General features: G+C 35.4%; 1 protein-coding gene across 1 annotated transcript in view; it reads right to left on the bottom strand.

Moving 5' to 3' along the window:
- Positions 1 to 18134, bottom strand: part of MYO5B (myosin VB) — a 518558-nt gene that overhangs the window by 107697 nt on the left and 392727 nt on the right. Inside the window, exons 18-20 of the mRNA XM_051969631.1 lie at positions 11993 to 12104; positions 3939 to 4150; positions 818 to 974 (exon numbers count right to left, since the gene is read on the bottom strand). Of these exons, the coding sequence (XP_051825591.1) occupies positions 818 to 974; positions 3939 to 4150; positions 11993 to 12104 (481 nt within the window). The remainder of the gene's footprint in view (positions 1 to 817; positions 975 to 3938; positions 4151 to 11992; positions 12105 to 18134) is intronic.

Genomic DNA, 18134 nt, shown 5'->3' with positions numbered 1-18134 from the left:
GAAAGTTCTCTTCATGGCCTGGCATCACAGACACAGGATATCTTTAGGCTGCTTGTGGTGGAGTAAGGGGAGAGAAAGGTTCATTCAGCATTGCCCTATCCCAATTTTTAGTGAATTTAACAAACATTATCGGTTCCTTCATAATTTCACATGATCAGCTAAGTGGTGCAGTGGATAGAACTCTGGGTTTAAAGACCTAAAAACTTGAGTTCAAATCCAGCCTCAGACATTTACTAGCTGTGTATCCTTGGGGCAAGTCATTTAAATTGTCTGCCTCAGTTTCTTCAACTGTAAAAAGTTATAATAACATCAGCTACTATCTAAGGTTGTTGTGAAGATCATATGAGATAATGATTGCACTTAATCAAATGCCTTATTTTTGCACTGTTGCTGGTGTTCAGTCATTTTTCACTCATCTGACTTTTAGTGGCCATTTTTGGATTTTTCTTGGCAAAGATACTGGAGCAGTTTGCCATTTCCTTTTCCAGCTTATTTTATAGATGAGGAAACTAAGGCAAACAGGGTCAAATGAGTTGCTTCGGGTCACTCAGCTAGTAAATGTCTGAGGCTAGATTTGAACTTGGGAAGATCAGACTTCCTGATTCCAAGTTCAGTGTTCTCCGTTGGGCCACTTAGTTGCTGCCCAGTATATAGGTATATTTATAGTATATTTAGGTACCCAGGCTCTTTAGAGTTAAACTCCACCATAGAAATGTATGTAATTATTTGGTGTTCCCTTCTCAAGTTTCTCCCATTCTTTTGCGGTTGGGGGGAGAGGATAAAAGAAGAGGGAAGAGGTAGGAGGTCTGTCGCATACCTGGCGGTAGGCTCTCCGTACAAACATGCCTCGGGTAAAGGCTTGGATAGTGACCGTAGCCCTGTAGATCCTTTTATAGGCTTGACGGACCATATGCATCCGATACTGTTTCTGGATGACAATGGCTGCCTTGGTTTTCCGTAGGTGCTCAGCCAACCTATAGAGTCAACATGAATGGGCAAGTCAGAGAGATCTCCCACCTCACTTGAGTTCCCTAAGATACAGGGAATCAGGAACTCCCTTCTTTCCTAGAAAACTTGACCAAGCTCACTCGTCGCTGTCATTGACCATAGGAAGGTTCTTAATGCTCTCTTTAATTCTGTATAACATTATTAGTTACTTTAGTTGTATCAATCAACCAACAAGCATTAAGTGCCTACTATGCACTAGGCTGAGAATTCAAAGAAAAAAAAACCATCAAGTTTCTGCTCTTAAGAAGGCTACATTCCATTGGGGGTAATAATATGTACAAATATATTTATGTAAATAATATAAGACAAAGCAAATTCAATGTAATTATGGAAAGGGGGAGGCAAGAAGAAGCATTAGAAATTGTAGCTATTAAGATAGGTCACAAAAGGATCAGGTCAGATTCAGTTCCTTGAATTGAGCTTTATATATTTATCCCTTATACTTTCTCTCACAATTGTGCCTTTTTATAGCATCTTTTTGTGATTAGTAACTGGTCACAGCTTTTTTTTTTTTTAATGTAGGCACGTGTTGTTCCTGAGTGAGACCGAGTTCCTTGAAGTCAGTACCTGGAATTCTGTGCTTTTATACCATCCATGGTGTCCAACTTTGTAAATGCTCAACAAATCCTCAGGACCACAGAATCAGAATTTTCAGGCGGGGAAGGATCTTGGAGACCCCAATCTTACAGATGAGGAATGTGACAGCCAGAAAAGTGAAGTGAGTTCCTAAGATCAGCTCAGGTTTCCTGATAATACTCTAGTATCTACTTCACCAAGTTAATTCTTGTGTTTCTACTGTAGGGATCCTTAAGCATTCTTCAGATATTTGCAGTTTTGTCAGCTGTTGAGAGTATCAGCTAATCAATGGTTGTTGTGAAGTTGTTTTACTCATGTCCAACTCTTTTAAACTCCATTTGGGGTTTTCTTGGCAAAATTACTAGAGTAGTTTGTCATTTCCTTCTCCAATTCATTCTTAGATGAGTAAACTGAAGCAAACAAGGTTAATCAACTTTCCAAGAATCAGCCAATAAAAGTCTGAGACCAATTTTGAACTCACAAGGATGAGTTTTCCTGACTCTAGGTCTAGCCCTCTATCCATTACATCATCTAGTTGCCCAACCAAAGGCAAAGTCATATTCAGATAGTATGGGGCACTAGAAAGATCAATGCACTTGGAGTTAATAGACACCGATTCAGATCCCCACTCTGAACACTTACTACCTGTGGGACTACTGGTAATACACTTGACCTCAATTTTCTTGTCTATAAAACAGGGACAAATCATATTTGCATTATCTATTTACCTTACCCTCAAACACTATAAGAATGTAACCTTTCCTTTCAAATTCTTTCTGCACCCATCTTCATAGTGTTCAGAACAGTTCCATGCACACATAGTAGGTACCCAGTCTCCTTTGACTACTTGGCAGAGAATATTGGTAAATTTCTAAGGGTTTATCCTAGATAAGATAGTTTTAGTTTCTCAAATCAAAGAGAAAAGTGATATAATGGAATAATGATACTATCCCCCATATGTTTTGAGAAATAATAAGCTTTAATAAAGGGAAAAAACAAAAAAAGATGATTTATCTATATAATATAAGAGACACTGACAAGGAATCAAGAAATCTGAGATCAAATACTGACTCTGCTATTATCTAGCTGTACAACACCATATATGTTCTTTTACCTCCCTAGGCTTCAGATTTCTCATCTGTAAAGTGAAGTGATTAGACATGGTAATTTTCAAGGTAGCTTCTAACATCATAGGATTAGACAAAGCTTGGAATATGTAATATATATATACATATTATACATATATGTATATATATACATATATATATACATATTATACATACACATATACACATATATAGTTTTAAATTATGTTAAAATATAGAGAACTGTCAGTGATAGAAAGCTTAACATTGTTTCTTTTCTTGACATTAAAATTTTTTTTTAGAAAACAACACATGACTTTATCAAGATAAAAGGCTGATATACAGTACTTTAAAGTTTGACTAGAACATAAAGTATGTGAAGGAAAATACTGTAAACAGTAATGAGCTTAGAGAGAGAAACTGGAGTTATCCCAATGTCTTTTATCCTAGAGTTAAGATGGAGTCCATGGAGCTTTTTGGAAGGAATACATGGTTTAGCAATGTTACTTTTGTTAGTTATATGAAGGACAGATTGGAGAGAGACCACTGAAACCTGAAACTCTAGGTAGCTGCTGCAATAGTCCAGATGAGAATTAATAAGGCATGAACTAGGTGACCAATGAAATTAAGAAAAGGGATGTTTCTCTTAAGTCTATGATTCTCTGAACCTATATTTGCTCAGAGCAATAGTGACAAGAAAATAACTCTGTTTATAGAACTTTTTATAAATACAAACACCATACTTATATTTTCAGTTGATTCTCATGTCATTCTTATGAGATGAGAAGTACAAGTAGCAATATACTCAATAAATGAAGAAACTAAGGCTATTTCACCTGTATAATGACAGATTCCAGCATCTAAGTACTAGGGTCAGCTGCTAATTCTATACTGGGTGGTCAGAAAAATTAATGGGAAGAAGTGGTACAAATTATCCTATAAAAGCTCATATTTGGAATATAGGAGGAATTATTTAAGTTAAGGGGAATCACATCAGGTGGATGCAAAGACAATAAGAGACCTACCTATCTGATCAGAAAAAGGATTTAGTTTGGAAAGAAGAGGAATATAAAGCTGGATAAGCAAAGTAGAACCAGATTATAGAAGGCTTTGTAAGTTAGGCAAAAAAAAAAAATTGGACTTAGCATGAACTACTACAGGATCATAAACTAGAAGAATGGATTGCTTTGGCAGTGCTGTCTAGGAGGTACCACAAGGAGTTTTTGTATGTATGTGAGAGGGAGAAAAGATGGAAGGGGTATCACTTACCTGCGTGCAAGGTAACCCCGAGTGTGCCTCTGCAGAGTTAAAGTAGCCCCTCGCAACCTGCGATATTTCACTTTCTGTAGCCAGCCCCTCACAGTCTTTTGGATCATGATGGTGGCTGCTCGGACTTTGTCTGCCCGTAGTTTTTCCAGGTATGCTACCTGGCCTGCCCGGAAAAAGATTTTGGTGCGGCCAAACTGGAATGCATCAGGGTCCTTTGAGAAGCAGTTAGGAAAGTGGTAAATAATCAGTAAGGTTGTAAATCAACATTCATAGAGCATCTAGAACAAGGTTTCTTAAACAAGAATCCACAGACCCTCAAGAAGTTTCATATAAATTTCAGGGGATCTATGAACTTTTAAAATATCCAAAAAAAAAATCAAAAAATTTTGATCACTGTGTTTCAATTTAATTGGTTTCCTTTGTAATTCTATGTATTTCATTTTAAACGTATAAGAAAGAGGCTGTAGGTTTTCTAGCTGAAGGAATCTATGAAATGAATAAAAAAAGTTAAGAACTTATAACATACAGGCTTTTATTTAATTTTCTTCTCAGAACCCCTTTTTCAAATTGTATTTTATTTTTAATAGGCTTATTACTTCTTTATTTTTAATATTCATTTAAAATTTTTTGGAGTTCGAAATTTTTTCCCTCCCTCTAGTACTTTCCTTATCTACTGAAAAGGTAAGTATTATATCAACTATATGTGTCGGAGTATGCAAAACATTTCCCCATATAATCAAGGTAGAAAAAAAAAAAGCAAGAAAAACAAAGTGAAAAAAAATTACTTCAATCTGCACTCAGAATTCATCAGTTCTCTCTCTAGAAATGGATAGCATTTTTCACCACAAGTCCTTTGGAACTGTCTTGATCAGAATAGTTAACTCTTTCACAGTTAATCATTATTACAATATTACTCTTACTACATATAAAATGTTCTCCTGGTTCAGCTCACTTCACTTTGCATGGGTTCATATTAATAGTACCAAGGTCTTTCTGAAAGCTTTCTGCTTGTGAGTTCTTACAGCACAATATTATCACAATCATATACCACAAACTGTTCATCCATTCCTCAGCTGACAGACATTCTCTCAGTTTCCATGTCTTTGCCACTATAGAGCTATTATAAATATTTTTTGTACATATAATGTTTTTTCCCTTTTCTCTGATCTCATTGGGAATCAGACCTAGTAGAGGTATTGCTTGGACAAAGAGTATTCACAGTTTAATCTTTTCACATATTTTATAAATCCCTTATCTTTCTATTCATATTCAAAACTCTGCACAAATCTCCTGAAATGATGGATAATGCATAAATAATTTTCATTTGCCTTTGGAATGGATGATAAGGTTTTTTTGGGGGGTCTATCTTCCTAATTATATTTTATTTAAGCTCATCCCAGTTAATGGTGAAAGAGAGGCTGCCCAAAAGAATATTCAGAGTCGAGAAGAGTATAATGCTGTGATTAACCATTGGCTGAAGGTAATTCATAGATTGGATAGCACAAAGATAATTATGATTTAATTATAAACAAAATTTTTCTATGTTCACTTTCCTAGTATGTAGGAGATGAGAAGAGTTAAGGGGTCTAAGGCAAAATCCACCTTTATACATTAAACATTAGATGTTTCCCCCTCCCCCAAAAACATCATAGAACCATTTTAAGTCATCATTTTCTGCATCAAATCTAAAAAGTTTGTAGGAAAACAGAGCTTTCAGCAGACTAAGGCAATACAATACAGTGGGAAAAAGCACTAGTTTGGAGTCAGAAATTTGGGTTCAAATCCTACTACTAAGTATCCTGGGGACTTGAGAACAAATTGTTTGATCTCTCTGGGTCTCGGTTTCTTTCTTTATAAAATGGAAAAGTGGAAATAGATGACTTCTAAAGTTCATTCAAGAGACTGCTGTTGTTTGTTTGCTTGTTTTTGTTTCTTTCTCATTTTTTCCTACTTTTAATCTAATTTTTCTTGCACAGCATGACTAATGTGGAAATATGTTACATAGAATTGCACATGTTTTATTTAACATATATAGGACTGCTTGCCATCTAGGGGAGGGGGTGGAGGGAGGGAGGGGAAAAATCAGAACAGAAGCGAGTGCAAGGGATAATGTAAAAAAATTACCCTGGCATGGGTTCTGTCAATAAAAAGTTATTATAAAATAAAATTAAATTAAAAAAAGAATTGTACATGTTTAATATATTTTGGATTACTTACTACCTAGTAGAAGGGGGAGGGAGAAAAATTTGGAATACAAGGTTTTGTTAAGGATAAATGTTGAAAATTATCTTTGGATGTATTTCAAAAAAATAAAAAGCCTTCATTAAAAAAAAAAAAGTTCATTCAAGGTCTAAAACCTATAATCTTATGATCCTTAAATTTCTGCTGCCCAGTTCTTCTGAAGTAACCAAGTCATTCCTCTGGCAGATTGTATCTGTTTTTATGCTGAATTTGAAAAATGCTATATTGTGTTGTGTAGTCCCTTTGTTAATGCTTTGCTAACCATGTCCATTCAATATGTTTAGAGATGATTATGTGGGCTCCATTAGGGGAAGAGTTTCTTGCTCTGTATTTACTTATTTATTTATTATGTTTTTGCTTTTTAATTAATTTTTATAGGCAAATGCCCGGTCCTGAGTCGGGCACAGAGTGATCTCTCAATAAATATTTGAAATCAGCAGCTTAACGAGGTCTGGAGAGCAATGAAACAGAAGCTCAGGCTTTCATTTTGTTGATCCTACTTGGGGAAGCTTCCTTCTCAGTGAGAGGATATCGGCATTGTTTCTGGGAGACAGGAGTTGATAGTGGCAAGTAAGGCCAAAGTAGTTGAGAAAAGGACTGACTGAAATCTTTAACTCCTGGACTCTTGGGCTTGGAGATGATCCTCAGGCTTAAGGAGTCAGAACTGCCAGGGGCAGCTAATTGGTGTAGTGGATAGAACACCAGACTTGAGATCAGGAGGACTTGAGTTCAAATCTGACCTCAGACACTTAACACTTCCTGACTTTGGGACTCTGGGAAAGTCACTTAACCCCAATTGCCTCAGAAAAAACAAATAAACAAAAAAAAAAGTCAGAACTGTCATGGTCTTTACACTAAAGGAAGGAAAATTTAAGAAGGGGCAAGGTTGTCTGTCAACCCATATTTGACTGTATTAGCTGTTATTGTATCACAGAAGCCAGCACTGTATCTTGTAATGAATGGAATTTTTCTTTGTTCTTGTTTTCTTTTAATTCTGATTTTTAAAACCCAAAGAAGGGAATAATTGGTGGACTATAGTATTCTGCACATTGTGTGAGTCACTTCACTGCTCTGAAACTCAATTTTCTGTTCAGTAAAATGATAGCATCATGTGAAATAACATGAGTGATAGAAGCAGCAAGAAAAACAACAATAAACATAAAAATAGCTAGCATTTAAATGCTGCATACTACATGCCAGACACTATGCTAAATATTTTACAGTTATTATTTCCTCTTCATCTTCAGATGAAGAGCTAATATTTATATAGTACTTAACTATATGCCAGACATTGTACTAAATACTTAACTCATTTGATCCCTAGGAAATCAAACAATCTGAGAGATAGGTACCAGTATTATTCCCATTTTACAAATGAGAAAACTTGAAGCAAATAGTGATTAAATGACCTTTTCAGGGTCATACAGCTAGTAATTGTCTAGGACTGTTTTTGAATTCAGTTCTTTCTGATTCCAGGTCCAGAACTCCATCTACTGCATCACCTAGCTAACCTCCTAATCATAGCTGTCTTGATAGAAAATATTAGTGTTAGAAAATAATTTTTATATATTATTATATTAAACCTCACAATAACTCTTATGACTTTAGATGTTATTCTTATCTGCATTTAACAGATGTGAAAACTGAAGCAAACAGAAGTTGACCTGCCCAGCATAGTACAATTAATAAGTTTCTGAGGCTGGATTTGGACTCAGATTTTTCTGCTCCCAAGGCCAGCATTCTATCCATTAAGATCATATGATCACGCACTCAGAGTTGGAAGGGACATCGAGACCTTTCAGGAGACTAAAACCTAATAAGGTCAAATGATATAATCAGAGTAATAAAATATCAAAGGTAACATTTGAATATAGGTTCTCTGATTTCAGACATAGTTCTTGTTCCAACTTAACACATTCTCCTTATAAAATTTGTCAAACAAGATCTTTAGAAAAGTCCAGTGGAAATAACCCATCAATTCAAGCAACTCTAACAGAACAGAGAACCCCTCTAGACCTCTAGATTCCTCCAAGGTTTCCAGTCATCTGCTTCTTATTCCTGTCCACTTGTCCTGAAGAAGGACTCAATATAATGCACATCTAGACATAAAAGTGAGAAAGGGACATGTATAATCTCCTTTAGGAAGTGTGCTTAGATTTTATGATGATCAACTATGATCATCCTCTCAGCTGTTCAGTGATCCAAGGCAATCCCAATAAACTTTGGATGGAAAACGCCACTTGCATCCAGAGAGAGAAAAATGAAGACTGAATGTAAATCAATATATGATATGTTCACTTTTTCCCCGCTTCTTTTGTTTTTTTTCCTCTCATGTTTTTCCCCTTTTGTTTTGATTTTTTCTCTCCCAACATGATTCATAAGGAAACATGTAAAAAATGTGAATGTACATGAGGGAAAATTAAGGATTTTTTTTTGTTTCAATCCATCAGGAATCTCAAATCCATAGAATTACTCATAATTTCCTAGAACTTAAGAGCTGATAAAATCTGAGAAATAATCCTGTTTTTTTGCTTGGTAGTCAAAAATCTTTTGGGTAGCTAGGTTTGCTGATGTCCAAGGTCACACAAAAAGAGTTTCTTGGGTGAAATCTGAATCAAGACATTCTTTCTTCAAGTCTAGTGCCCTAACTATGCTTCTCTTCCTACAAATTTTCAGTTCCACTATGGTATCTAGTACATAAAAGATGTTCATTCATTCCCCTACAAATATTTAATGAACAAAAACTCAAGCTAGAAGGGAAATCCAAAAAGAAAAAAGGCAGAGGGGGTAGATTCTAACTGTTCTGGACATCTTCTGAGTACCATCTCCTCATTCTCCCCAGCCTCCTTTTCCCTGCCAAAGGCCCTTATTTGGGCAAATGTGGTTCATAAACATTCACTGTTTTCTACCATCAATCAGGAAGGAGACAATAAATAAAAAGGTTCCTTTCATCTCCTGAGTTGCTTCATAATGTATATGGCCATTAAGAGTCTGCCACTCAGCCAACCTATTATGTTTATTGCCATTTCTCTACTAATCATTTCATGACGTAATGTGCTGAAATGCTTAGGTTGGGATGGAGACAGGAAGCTGGCAGGTGCCTATTGTGATAGAAGATTCTGCTGAGGCAAGCAATAGAGCTGGTCATGGAAGGATAAAAGAGAAAAGCAACATGAAAGATGACATAATTCAAATTCTGAAGCGAACTTTCTAAGGCTCAAACATTAGCCTCCTACTGAGAAAGAATGAGCTACAGGATACAATGGGCACACAGTGACTTTTCTCTCCCTGATTGAAATAACAACTCTCAAATCATGTCATCTTGTGGTTATTCTAACTGCTTCATCACAAACAATTCCATTCATAGAGTACTTAGTCTGTTCCAGAGACTACGTTAGGTTCTTAGGTGATAGAGAATTCATTTAAAATGATTCTTAAGTAACTCATAATTTAGTAGTAGTGATAAGACAAATACATAGCAGTTCGAGCACCAATTAGTACAAACAGTCCAATATGAATACAGAAATGAGAATAGATGAACATTCCTGCATAGGTGATTAGAAAAGGTTGTAGAGAAATTAACATTTGAGCTGGATTCTGATGGGTGGCTTAGATTTTCAAAGATTTTCAGATTAGTGAGGATTGTTTTGGAGTGGATGGAGTGTTGGTAGTAAGTATTGAGTTAATTTTTTGGTCTGGACCTGTGATCATCTTGCATGAGGAACTCCTCCTGAGATGTCTCCTTTTCCCACCATAGAATGGCATTTATTCTATAATTTATAGTCTAAGAGCCCACAAGTAGGGGCTCTGAGGAGTTAAGTGATTTCCTTAGTCACAAGGCCAGTATATGACGAGGAAATGACAGATTCAGATCTCCCTGATTCCAAGGCCAGCTCTTTCCTCTGCTGTGTCATATATCCTCTCAAATAAACTAACAGGAATAAAAAAGCAATTTTGTCATGGGATCAATCCATATATGGTTCAATCTCCTAAACCTATATTTATAGTTTTGGACAATAATAAATTAATAATAATGATAAACTTGAAGCTGTATAAATCTCACAATCAAAGAAAAATTTCATTCTACTCAATGTACCATTAGACTTGATATATTGGCATTCTTGGAGAATCCTGCATTCCACATGAATGACATTTCTATACAACTGAAGCATAACTCTTTAAAGGTCAACAATTTTTCTTTTGGTTTTAGTGATTTTGGATCAAAAGTATTTTTTTAAAAAATACAATCTCTTCCTTTATCTTCTTATAAAGGATTTGCTGAAGAAAGTTTAACGATCTCCTTTTCATCTTCTCTGTTTCCCTAGGAATTAGCACAGTGCTTGGTATATAGTAAGTGCTTAATAAATGCTTGTTCATTCCCTTCCACTCTCTCTTTCTCTTTTCTTCTCTTCCTTCATCCCTTCTATGCTTTGCTTTTGTCTCTCTTCCTCCATTAAAATAGAAGCTGAGGGTAGGAATGATGTTTTCCCCCCTTCCTTTGTATCCACTGCTTGGAATGTAATAAAAACTTAATAAATGCTTATTAATTGATTCTTCTTATGAATCAAGGCAATCATAGGAAAATTAATTATGATATTATGTTGTAATAAAGGCACACCCACAAGGACATTTTAAGAGCTGTTTGTTCTTATATCTAATGGCTCTGACACTAAAAATTTGAATAGTTTTTTTCTTCAAAGTTCTAGAACTTGCATCTCCTCCTTCTACTGTTAGCTGTCATTTCTCGTCAGTACTAATTTGTCCTTACTGCTTATAATCTATTGCCTATATTACCTACATGATTGAATGAGTAGGAGTCCAAGAATGGATCTTAATAGAGTAAAATTTGATCCAAAACAAGTCCTATCTTCTTCATTCAGTGGCCCTTTCCCACTCATTTTCTATACATTCCATATAGCTTTGATGGCTGGAAATCTTATTTACAGATAAATGAGGTATGACTATACTGTCCACCTCGAAGTAGAAAAGGGAATTAATTCATCAAAGAAATATCAAAGAAATAGTTTTTTTACTGTGTTATAAATCAAAGCAAAAAGGGACCATTTGGTTAATCTTTAGTAGGACAAAAAAAATCCAATTAAGCACTATATCCCAAGCTCAGCGCATCTAATTGAGATTTTACTGCATCACCTGGATGCATGCTCTCTACAGGGAGGTGTTCCCTATGGTTCTGCCAATGCCTATCTCTCTCTTCTCAGTGATCTCATCAGTTCTTATGGGGTCAGTTACCAGGTCAATAAGCCTTTATTAATCATCTGTTCTCTGAGAGTTTCTAAATCCCAACTATTCCATTAATTTGTGAGGTTTTAGTACCTCCCTATTGCTTCTAGAATAAAATATATATTCTTCAAGTTGTTCTGTAAGATTCTTTATAATGTGAATCCAGCCTATTTCTTCATACTTGCTTCACATTAAAATCCTTAACATACTCTATATTCCACAAACTGATCTATTTTCTATTCCCTGAACTTTATATTTTTGCTCCTCCTTCTGTACCTTTTGCACAGGTTGATCCCCATGCCTGGAATATATATTTATCCTCACTTATTCCTTCAATCCCTAGTTTCATTCAAACTCATGTGCCACCTTCTGTAGGAAGACTTTTCTCATCTTCCCCGTTATTAGTATTCTCTTCTTTCTAAATATCATACTTAATTATTTACATGGCATCCTACCCACATCCTATCACTTATAAGCTCCTTGAAAACTCTTTTCTTCTGTTTTATATCAAGTATAATCTTTAATAAATGCTTCTTGGATTGTGCTCTAGCACAATGTGTTCCTAAGCTCACCTTGATAAGGCTCTCCAGGACATTTTTACAGATGACTTTTTTGTCAGTGTTGGAGAGCTCTCTCTTTTTAATGAGTACTCTGTATCTGTTGAAGAAGTCATGGTAGGTCCACCTAGAGAGAAAGCAAAATCAGTATTAGTCAAGATATTTGTCAAACTCTTGTTTGATTGCTGGGAACCTTTAAAGCTCAAATTTCTATTTCATAAAACTCACCTCCCCCAATAAAACTCCCAACTCTGTGAGATAGGTAATTTTACTGTTGTTATCATTCCCATTTAAAAGATAGGAAAACAGAGGCTCCTAGAAATCAAATGAATTTGTGTAAGGATGTATAAAGGTCAAGATCAAAATGCAAACCCAGAATTTCTCATTCTAAGACTAGTGCTCTTTTCATTAAGCTATATTGAACTTGAAAAACTTAAAAGGGCCCTTCAAAATACATGAGGGTTCACCAAGTTCTTAGCCAGTCATTTGACCCATTACTTTGGGATTGTGTGTGACTTAAAAGTCCCTCAATTTTCTTCTTGTGGGACCAACAATGACACAAGTGGCATTCTTCTCTTTAAATGTGACTTTTAGTCTTCCTAGACCCAGTTTCACAACTAGTCTTTTTCGCTGACCTGGGTGACTAACTCTTCACTTGAACTCTATAATCAACTTCCTCCCAAATGGTGGAACTTTTCCTGCTGATCCATCAATTACAGTTTTCTATTTGAGTCTCCTGTGCTGTATTGGCTGGTCACCAGATAGCATAGGTTTTCATTACCCATCTCTATGATTTGCAGGCAAAACCTTTATATTCTGGGTTATAGAAGCCTCCTAGGTGACCACAGTTTTCTGTTTCAGGGGTCGGTACACTAAAAAGGCAAATCATATGACCTCTCTCCCACACATGAACACTTCCACACCTGCCTAAACTGGCTCTCAAAGAATGAAAGAATATCTGAGAGCATAAAAGTTACAGAACTATGGACTACAAATCCCTGGAAAGTTTTCTGTTAACTAAACAGACTGAGCATAGTGAAGGGAATGGAAAATTGTTGCTTCTCCTTTCTTATTTATTTAATTTTTTGCACATTACTCTTCTGGTTTTCCTTCTATCTGATTACTTTTTCTCAATCTCCATAGCTGGCTCACAATCTGTATCATGCCCTCTATTTGAAAGTAGTTCTGATAGTTCTATCCTAGGTCTTTCTCTCTTCTCCATCAACATTCTCTCTTGATAAGCTCATCAACTCCCATACATTTACCTATCATTTTTGTGGTGATCTCTAAGCAAAAGATTCACGGATCAGTTAAAGTATCGACTGATCTATCAGCCTAGACATTTTAAACTGTAGGACTCAGAAACACATTAAACTCAGGAAGTCCAAAATTAAACTCATGATCTTTCTTCACAAATTCTTCCCTTTTCAGGTTCCATATTTATTTTGAAGACACTGTCATTCTTTTAGTAATCTATGCTCATAACCTCAGCATTACCCTGGACTCTTTACTCTGTTTTAACTTACACATCCAATCAGCTGGCAATGTTTATCACTTCTGTATTTACATCTCTCACATCTGTCCTCTTCTTTTAGCATAGTTACTACTTTAGTTTGGAACTCATTACCTCTTACCTAAATTACTGCAATATTCTCCTATTTTGTTTTCCTATCTAAAGTCTCTCATGACTCTGAACCATTCTACACACTGCTGCCAAAATAATTTTTGTTAAGTGCAGATGTGATCTTGTGACTCTTCTCCTCAATCAACTATAATGGGACTGCCTGACTGTAGAGTAGCCATATAGACTCTTCCAATTAGCTTTTAAAGCCTTTTACATCCTGATTCTTATCTTTCCAGTCTCATTGGATATTACCTATCTGTGTATACTCTATAATCCAGTCATACTGGGCTTTCTTACTATTACAACACTCCAAAGCCCCTCTCCATAACTAGAATGCTCTCTCTTTACCCTCTACCTCAGCAAGTCTCTCTCTTCTAAGGAAAGGAGAATTCTAATCCTTCTCCTCTCTGCTTTCTCCAACCTATCTTTTGCAATGCATTCTGCCAGTGCAGATGCATATAACCCATTGCATCTAGTCAGCCCTGTAAAGCATGGTTTTTACAACCCATCCCACTATTAACCTGATCCAACTCTAGCTCTTTGCGTATAGAATTCAAATCAATACTACCATTGTTACTAGAAAGGCCAAATCCATTGAAAACTCTACAAATGATCCCAATGACTTTCCATATCAAAACAACCCTTCATTGTCTAGCTACTTTATTGTCTTTTTCTCTAGTTGAGAATTGCTTCTCTCAACTAGAATGTTAGTTTTTTGAGGACAGCAACTATCCTGCTTTTATATTTGTACTCCCAGAACTTAACATAACACTTAGCATAAAAGTGGTTAATAAATATTTTTCACTCATTTGTTACTTACAGCAATGTAAACAATTTTTTTTGACTTTCATATTTCTTAGAGGCCCTTAGGTTGGGTTATATAGCTTAGATCCTAAGGATAGGAAGGGAAATGGAACTCTCCAAAGTAATGTCCCATTAATTTTTGATCACTGGTATGTATCACTAAGATTCTTCTGTAGCTTTACTCCAGAAGCAGGGGGTTATTCAGGGTTCTGAAGCTTTTCCAATAAATTGCCTAATTTGGCAAGTACAATACCAAGCAGGAAGGGTTTGGTTTTTTGCAGGGGGTGGAGATGGAGATGGAGATCATTCTAGAGTTTTCTTGCAAGAAAAAATCCTGATAAAGTCAAAGAGGCTAATCACCAGAAGTTTGGTCACCAGGAGACAACTTTAAACACCTACTAAGTGTGAAGGAGTTATGCACTTTATCAGGAGAGGAAATATTCAAACTGATAAAATTGAAATTCTTAAAAACTAAAATAAGTACTTGCTATAACTTTAGTTGACCAAATTTAACCTGCATTTATTCTTTGCCTAGAGATTACTTAAACCTTATCATGTCTCTGACATGATGTGCTCTTGATATATATTTTTCTGAGATCAAGAAAAATTTTGCTTTTGTCTTCATAGCTATCCTTCACATTTAATTCAGTTGTTTGTCATATATGAGGTGCTTAATAAATGTATGAAGAATAATTTCCTGTTCTGAGTACAAATTCTTTTGGGCCCTTAGGATAATCATACTCCCTGAAACAGGAACATTGTGCAAGGGCTAACTAGAGAACCCAAGTTCCATCTTAGATCTACCTGGAAAATGGATCTTCTCACAGCTTGTTCTGTATTAAGGATACCCAAAATAAAGAGTAAGTGCTGATTACCATTCTGCTAAGCTGTGAACAGACTGCAAACTCACCTCACTGAGTTACTGATAATTTGTGGAACTGAGTTATAGAAGAAATAGGAGCCTTTCAAACAGAAAACAGCATGGGTTCTTAGTTTTTCCAAATGCCACTTTGATTATGTCAAACATGTCTGTTAAATATCTAGAGAATTTCTAAGCCCTGACTTGGGACCTGAGAGATTCAATACCCTATTCCTTTGGGATGGCAAGTTCCAAATCAGGAATATATTTTGCTTTTAATAAATGCAAATATAACTGATTTCTTTCTGAGCTATTTTCTAAACACCTTCCCTCTACCTCCCATTGCTTTCCACGTGTCCCAGTTTCAGAACAATGTTTTCCTCTCTCACAGGACCACTAAGGTTCCTTTCATTTTAAACCTGCAATCTTGTGTTGTCCTCACCAGTTCCATCCTAACCCCTACCAGGCCTTTTGGGCCTCAGAGAAACAAATTAAAGCTTTCTAATATGTGTGACTTTCAGTTCACTCTACAAACACAAAGAACTCATTTTGCCAGAGGACAGGAGGAGGACTGGAGCTTTTGAAAACACATAACTGGGTAAAACATTGGGGTAATATGGCATACAAAACCTAAAGTATAAATGTTGCAAATGGATAAAGGCTAAGCAACATTACATGAAATTGAAATTTCATGACTTACTACCTTACAGTTGTAAGACAGATTTTTTAGCTGGTCAAGCTTCTCCCCAAAACAAAAGCTCTTCTGTTTAACACCAATACTCTTCCAGTGAAGTTTTATAGCTGCTAGTCATAGAACAATATTCTCTCCAAAGAGCTGGGGTCAGAGAAAAGGAAAAATTCTTAAAATCTTTTATATTTTGGATCTTTTTGGCAGTGTGGTAAAGCCTATGAGCCCCTTCTCAGAATAATCTTTTTAAATAATCGAAAAAATCGAAGAAAATATTGAATTTCAGTTAAAGGTTAGTGAAAATAAAAATGTAGGCTTCCCCCCAATCCAAATTCAGGGATTCCTTGAAGGAACTGTAGACCCCAGCTTAAGACATAATAATGAGAAAGTGTGAATGAAAAGAGATGTGAAGGATGTCATCTCAGAAATATATGATGAGGGGGAAAAGGAGTTAATCATATTGCAAAACTGAGGAATAGCCAGTAAGAAATTACATACTCCATTGGAATGTATGCATTGTAAAGGAATGAAAGGTAGTTACCAAACATGTCGGATACTATCAGAATGGCAATTTTTTTGGAGGACATGGGAAAAAGGAAAGGAAATAAATAGTTTTGTAGGTACTATACTAGGTATTTTACAAATTAACTCATATTGTCTTACAACAACCTCAGGGAGTAGATATTATTATTCCAGTTGAATAAACTGAGGCAAATAAAGATTTGCCTGAGATCATACAGCTAATTAGTGTTTGAGGCCAGATGTGATCTTAGGGCTTTCTGTCTTTAGGCACACCACTCTATCTATCTACTATTGAACCAAGCTATCTCGGTACATAATTGTTCATAATGTGCAAGCAAAGATGGACAGCTATCTTCATGGCAGACAGGAATACCATCAATAGTAAGATCACAAACAATTGGTTTAAGGTGACACTGTAACAATTATGTTTTTTGGGCAGCCTCAGGATTGTGAAACCTGTTGAAAACTCTATTAAGGCTGAATTTCCTGAAGGAACCATTCAACTGCATTTACTTTCAATACTAATATTCTAGTGAATAGTTGTTTTTAAGTCAAAAGTTTTTTCTTAGTGGTGAAAAACAACAAGATTATTTTTTCTTTTAAAATATAGAATTTTTTGAGAAGTCCTTTTGGTTTAACCACAATTCCCTGATACAGTTTTACAGAGTTCATTAAAGGTTAAAATTCATTTTTTTAACCTTTAAAATTTTTTTTAAATGAAACCTGTCCTTTTGTTGCAATCACTTCTTTTATACAATTTGTGAACACAAATGTATTCCATACATTTGGACACATTCTTTAGTTTATCATAGAAGCACACTTTCGTTAGATTGGATATTAAACATTCCTTTGACAAACATTCTATTTTTTCTCAATTCTAACTGTAGTCCATAGATTTTTTTTCTCAATTTAACAAATGCCAATTTAAAAAATAAAAGAAATTCTATATACAAAGTAGAATAGAAAGAGAAGACAACTGAATCTTTATTACATATAGCTTACTTTTACTTTTGTTTATAAATAACTCAACATTTAACTTTCAAAGATGTCCTGCTTATTTGTGTTTCCTTCTATTTGTTTTTCAGTTCTAGAAACCGTCATTTAAAACTATGCTAGTAACTATTAATTTAAAATTCTTTCTTTGTTATACATAGTTCTGCAAAATGGTCTTGCTTTGGATTATTTATGTAGGGGCTTAGATGAAAAGAGCAAGAGTCTAAAACTCTTTCCCAAAAATAAATGAAAGAATATTTCTGTAGTAGTTGAGCAAGTTCAAAAGAATAAGGAAGCAGGAACAAGAAAGGTACTTAATATTGTCTTTTAACAAACCAATGGTATAACCACAGTTATACCAAAGTCTCCTATAATTCAAATGAAGTAGATCTGGTCATAGTTGAGACAAGATAATCTAGTAGTTAAGTGCTAGACTTGGAATCAGGAAGAACTGGATTCAAATTTCACTTCTGACATTTATTAGTTATATGACCCTAGTTAAGTCACAACTTTTCTGATCTTTATTTTGCTCTTCTGTAAAAAGAAGGGGCTAGATTAGATGTCCTCAAGGTCTCTTCCAACTGTGAATTTATAATCCTAGGAGATTCCAAGATGATGACAAATGTACATAAAAGAGAACAAGCCTATAAATGGAGAAACACCTGTG

This window comes from Antechinus flavipes, chromosome 1 (assembly GCF_016432865.1).
Source record: "Antechinus flavipes isolate AdamAnt ecotype Samford, QLD, Australia chromosome 1, AdamAnt_v2, whole genome shotgun sequence".
Classification (NCBI taxonomy): domain Eukaryota; kingdom Metazoa; phylum Chordata; class Mammalia; order Dasyuromorphia; family Dasyuridae; genus Antechinus; species Antechinus flavipes.
The sequence above is the reverse complement of the archived record's forward strand: the minus strand, read 5'-3'. Positions and strand labels throughout refer to the sequence as shown.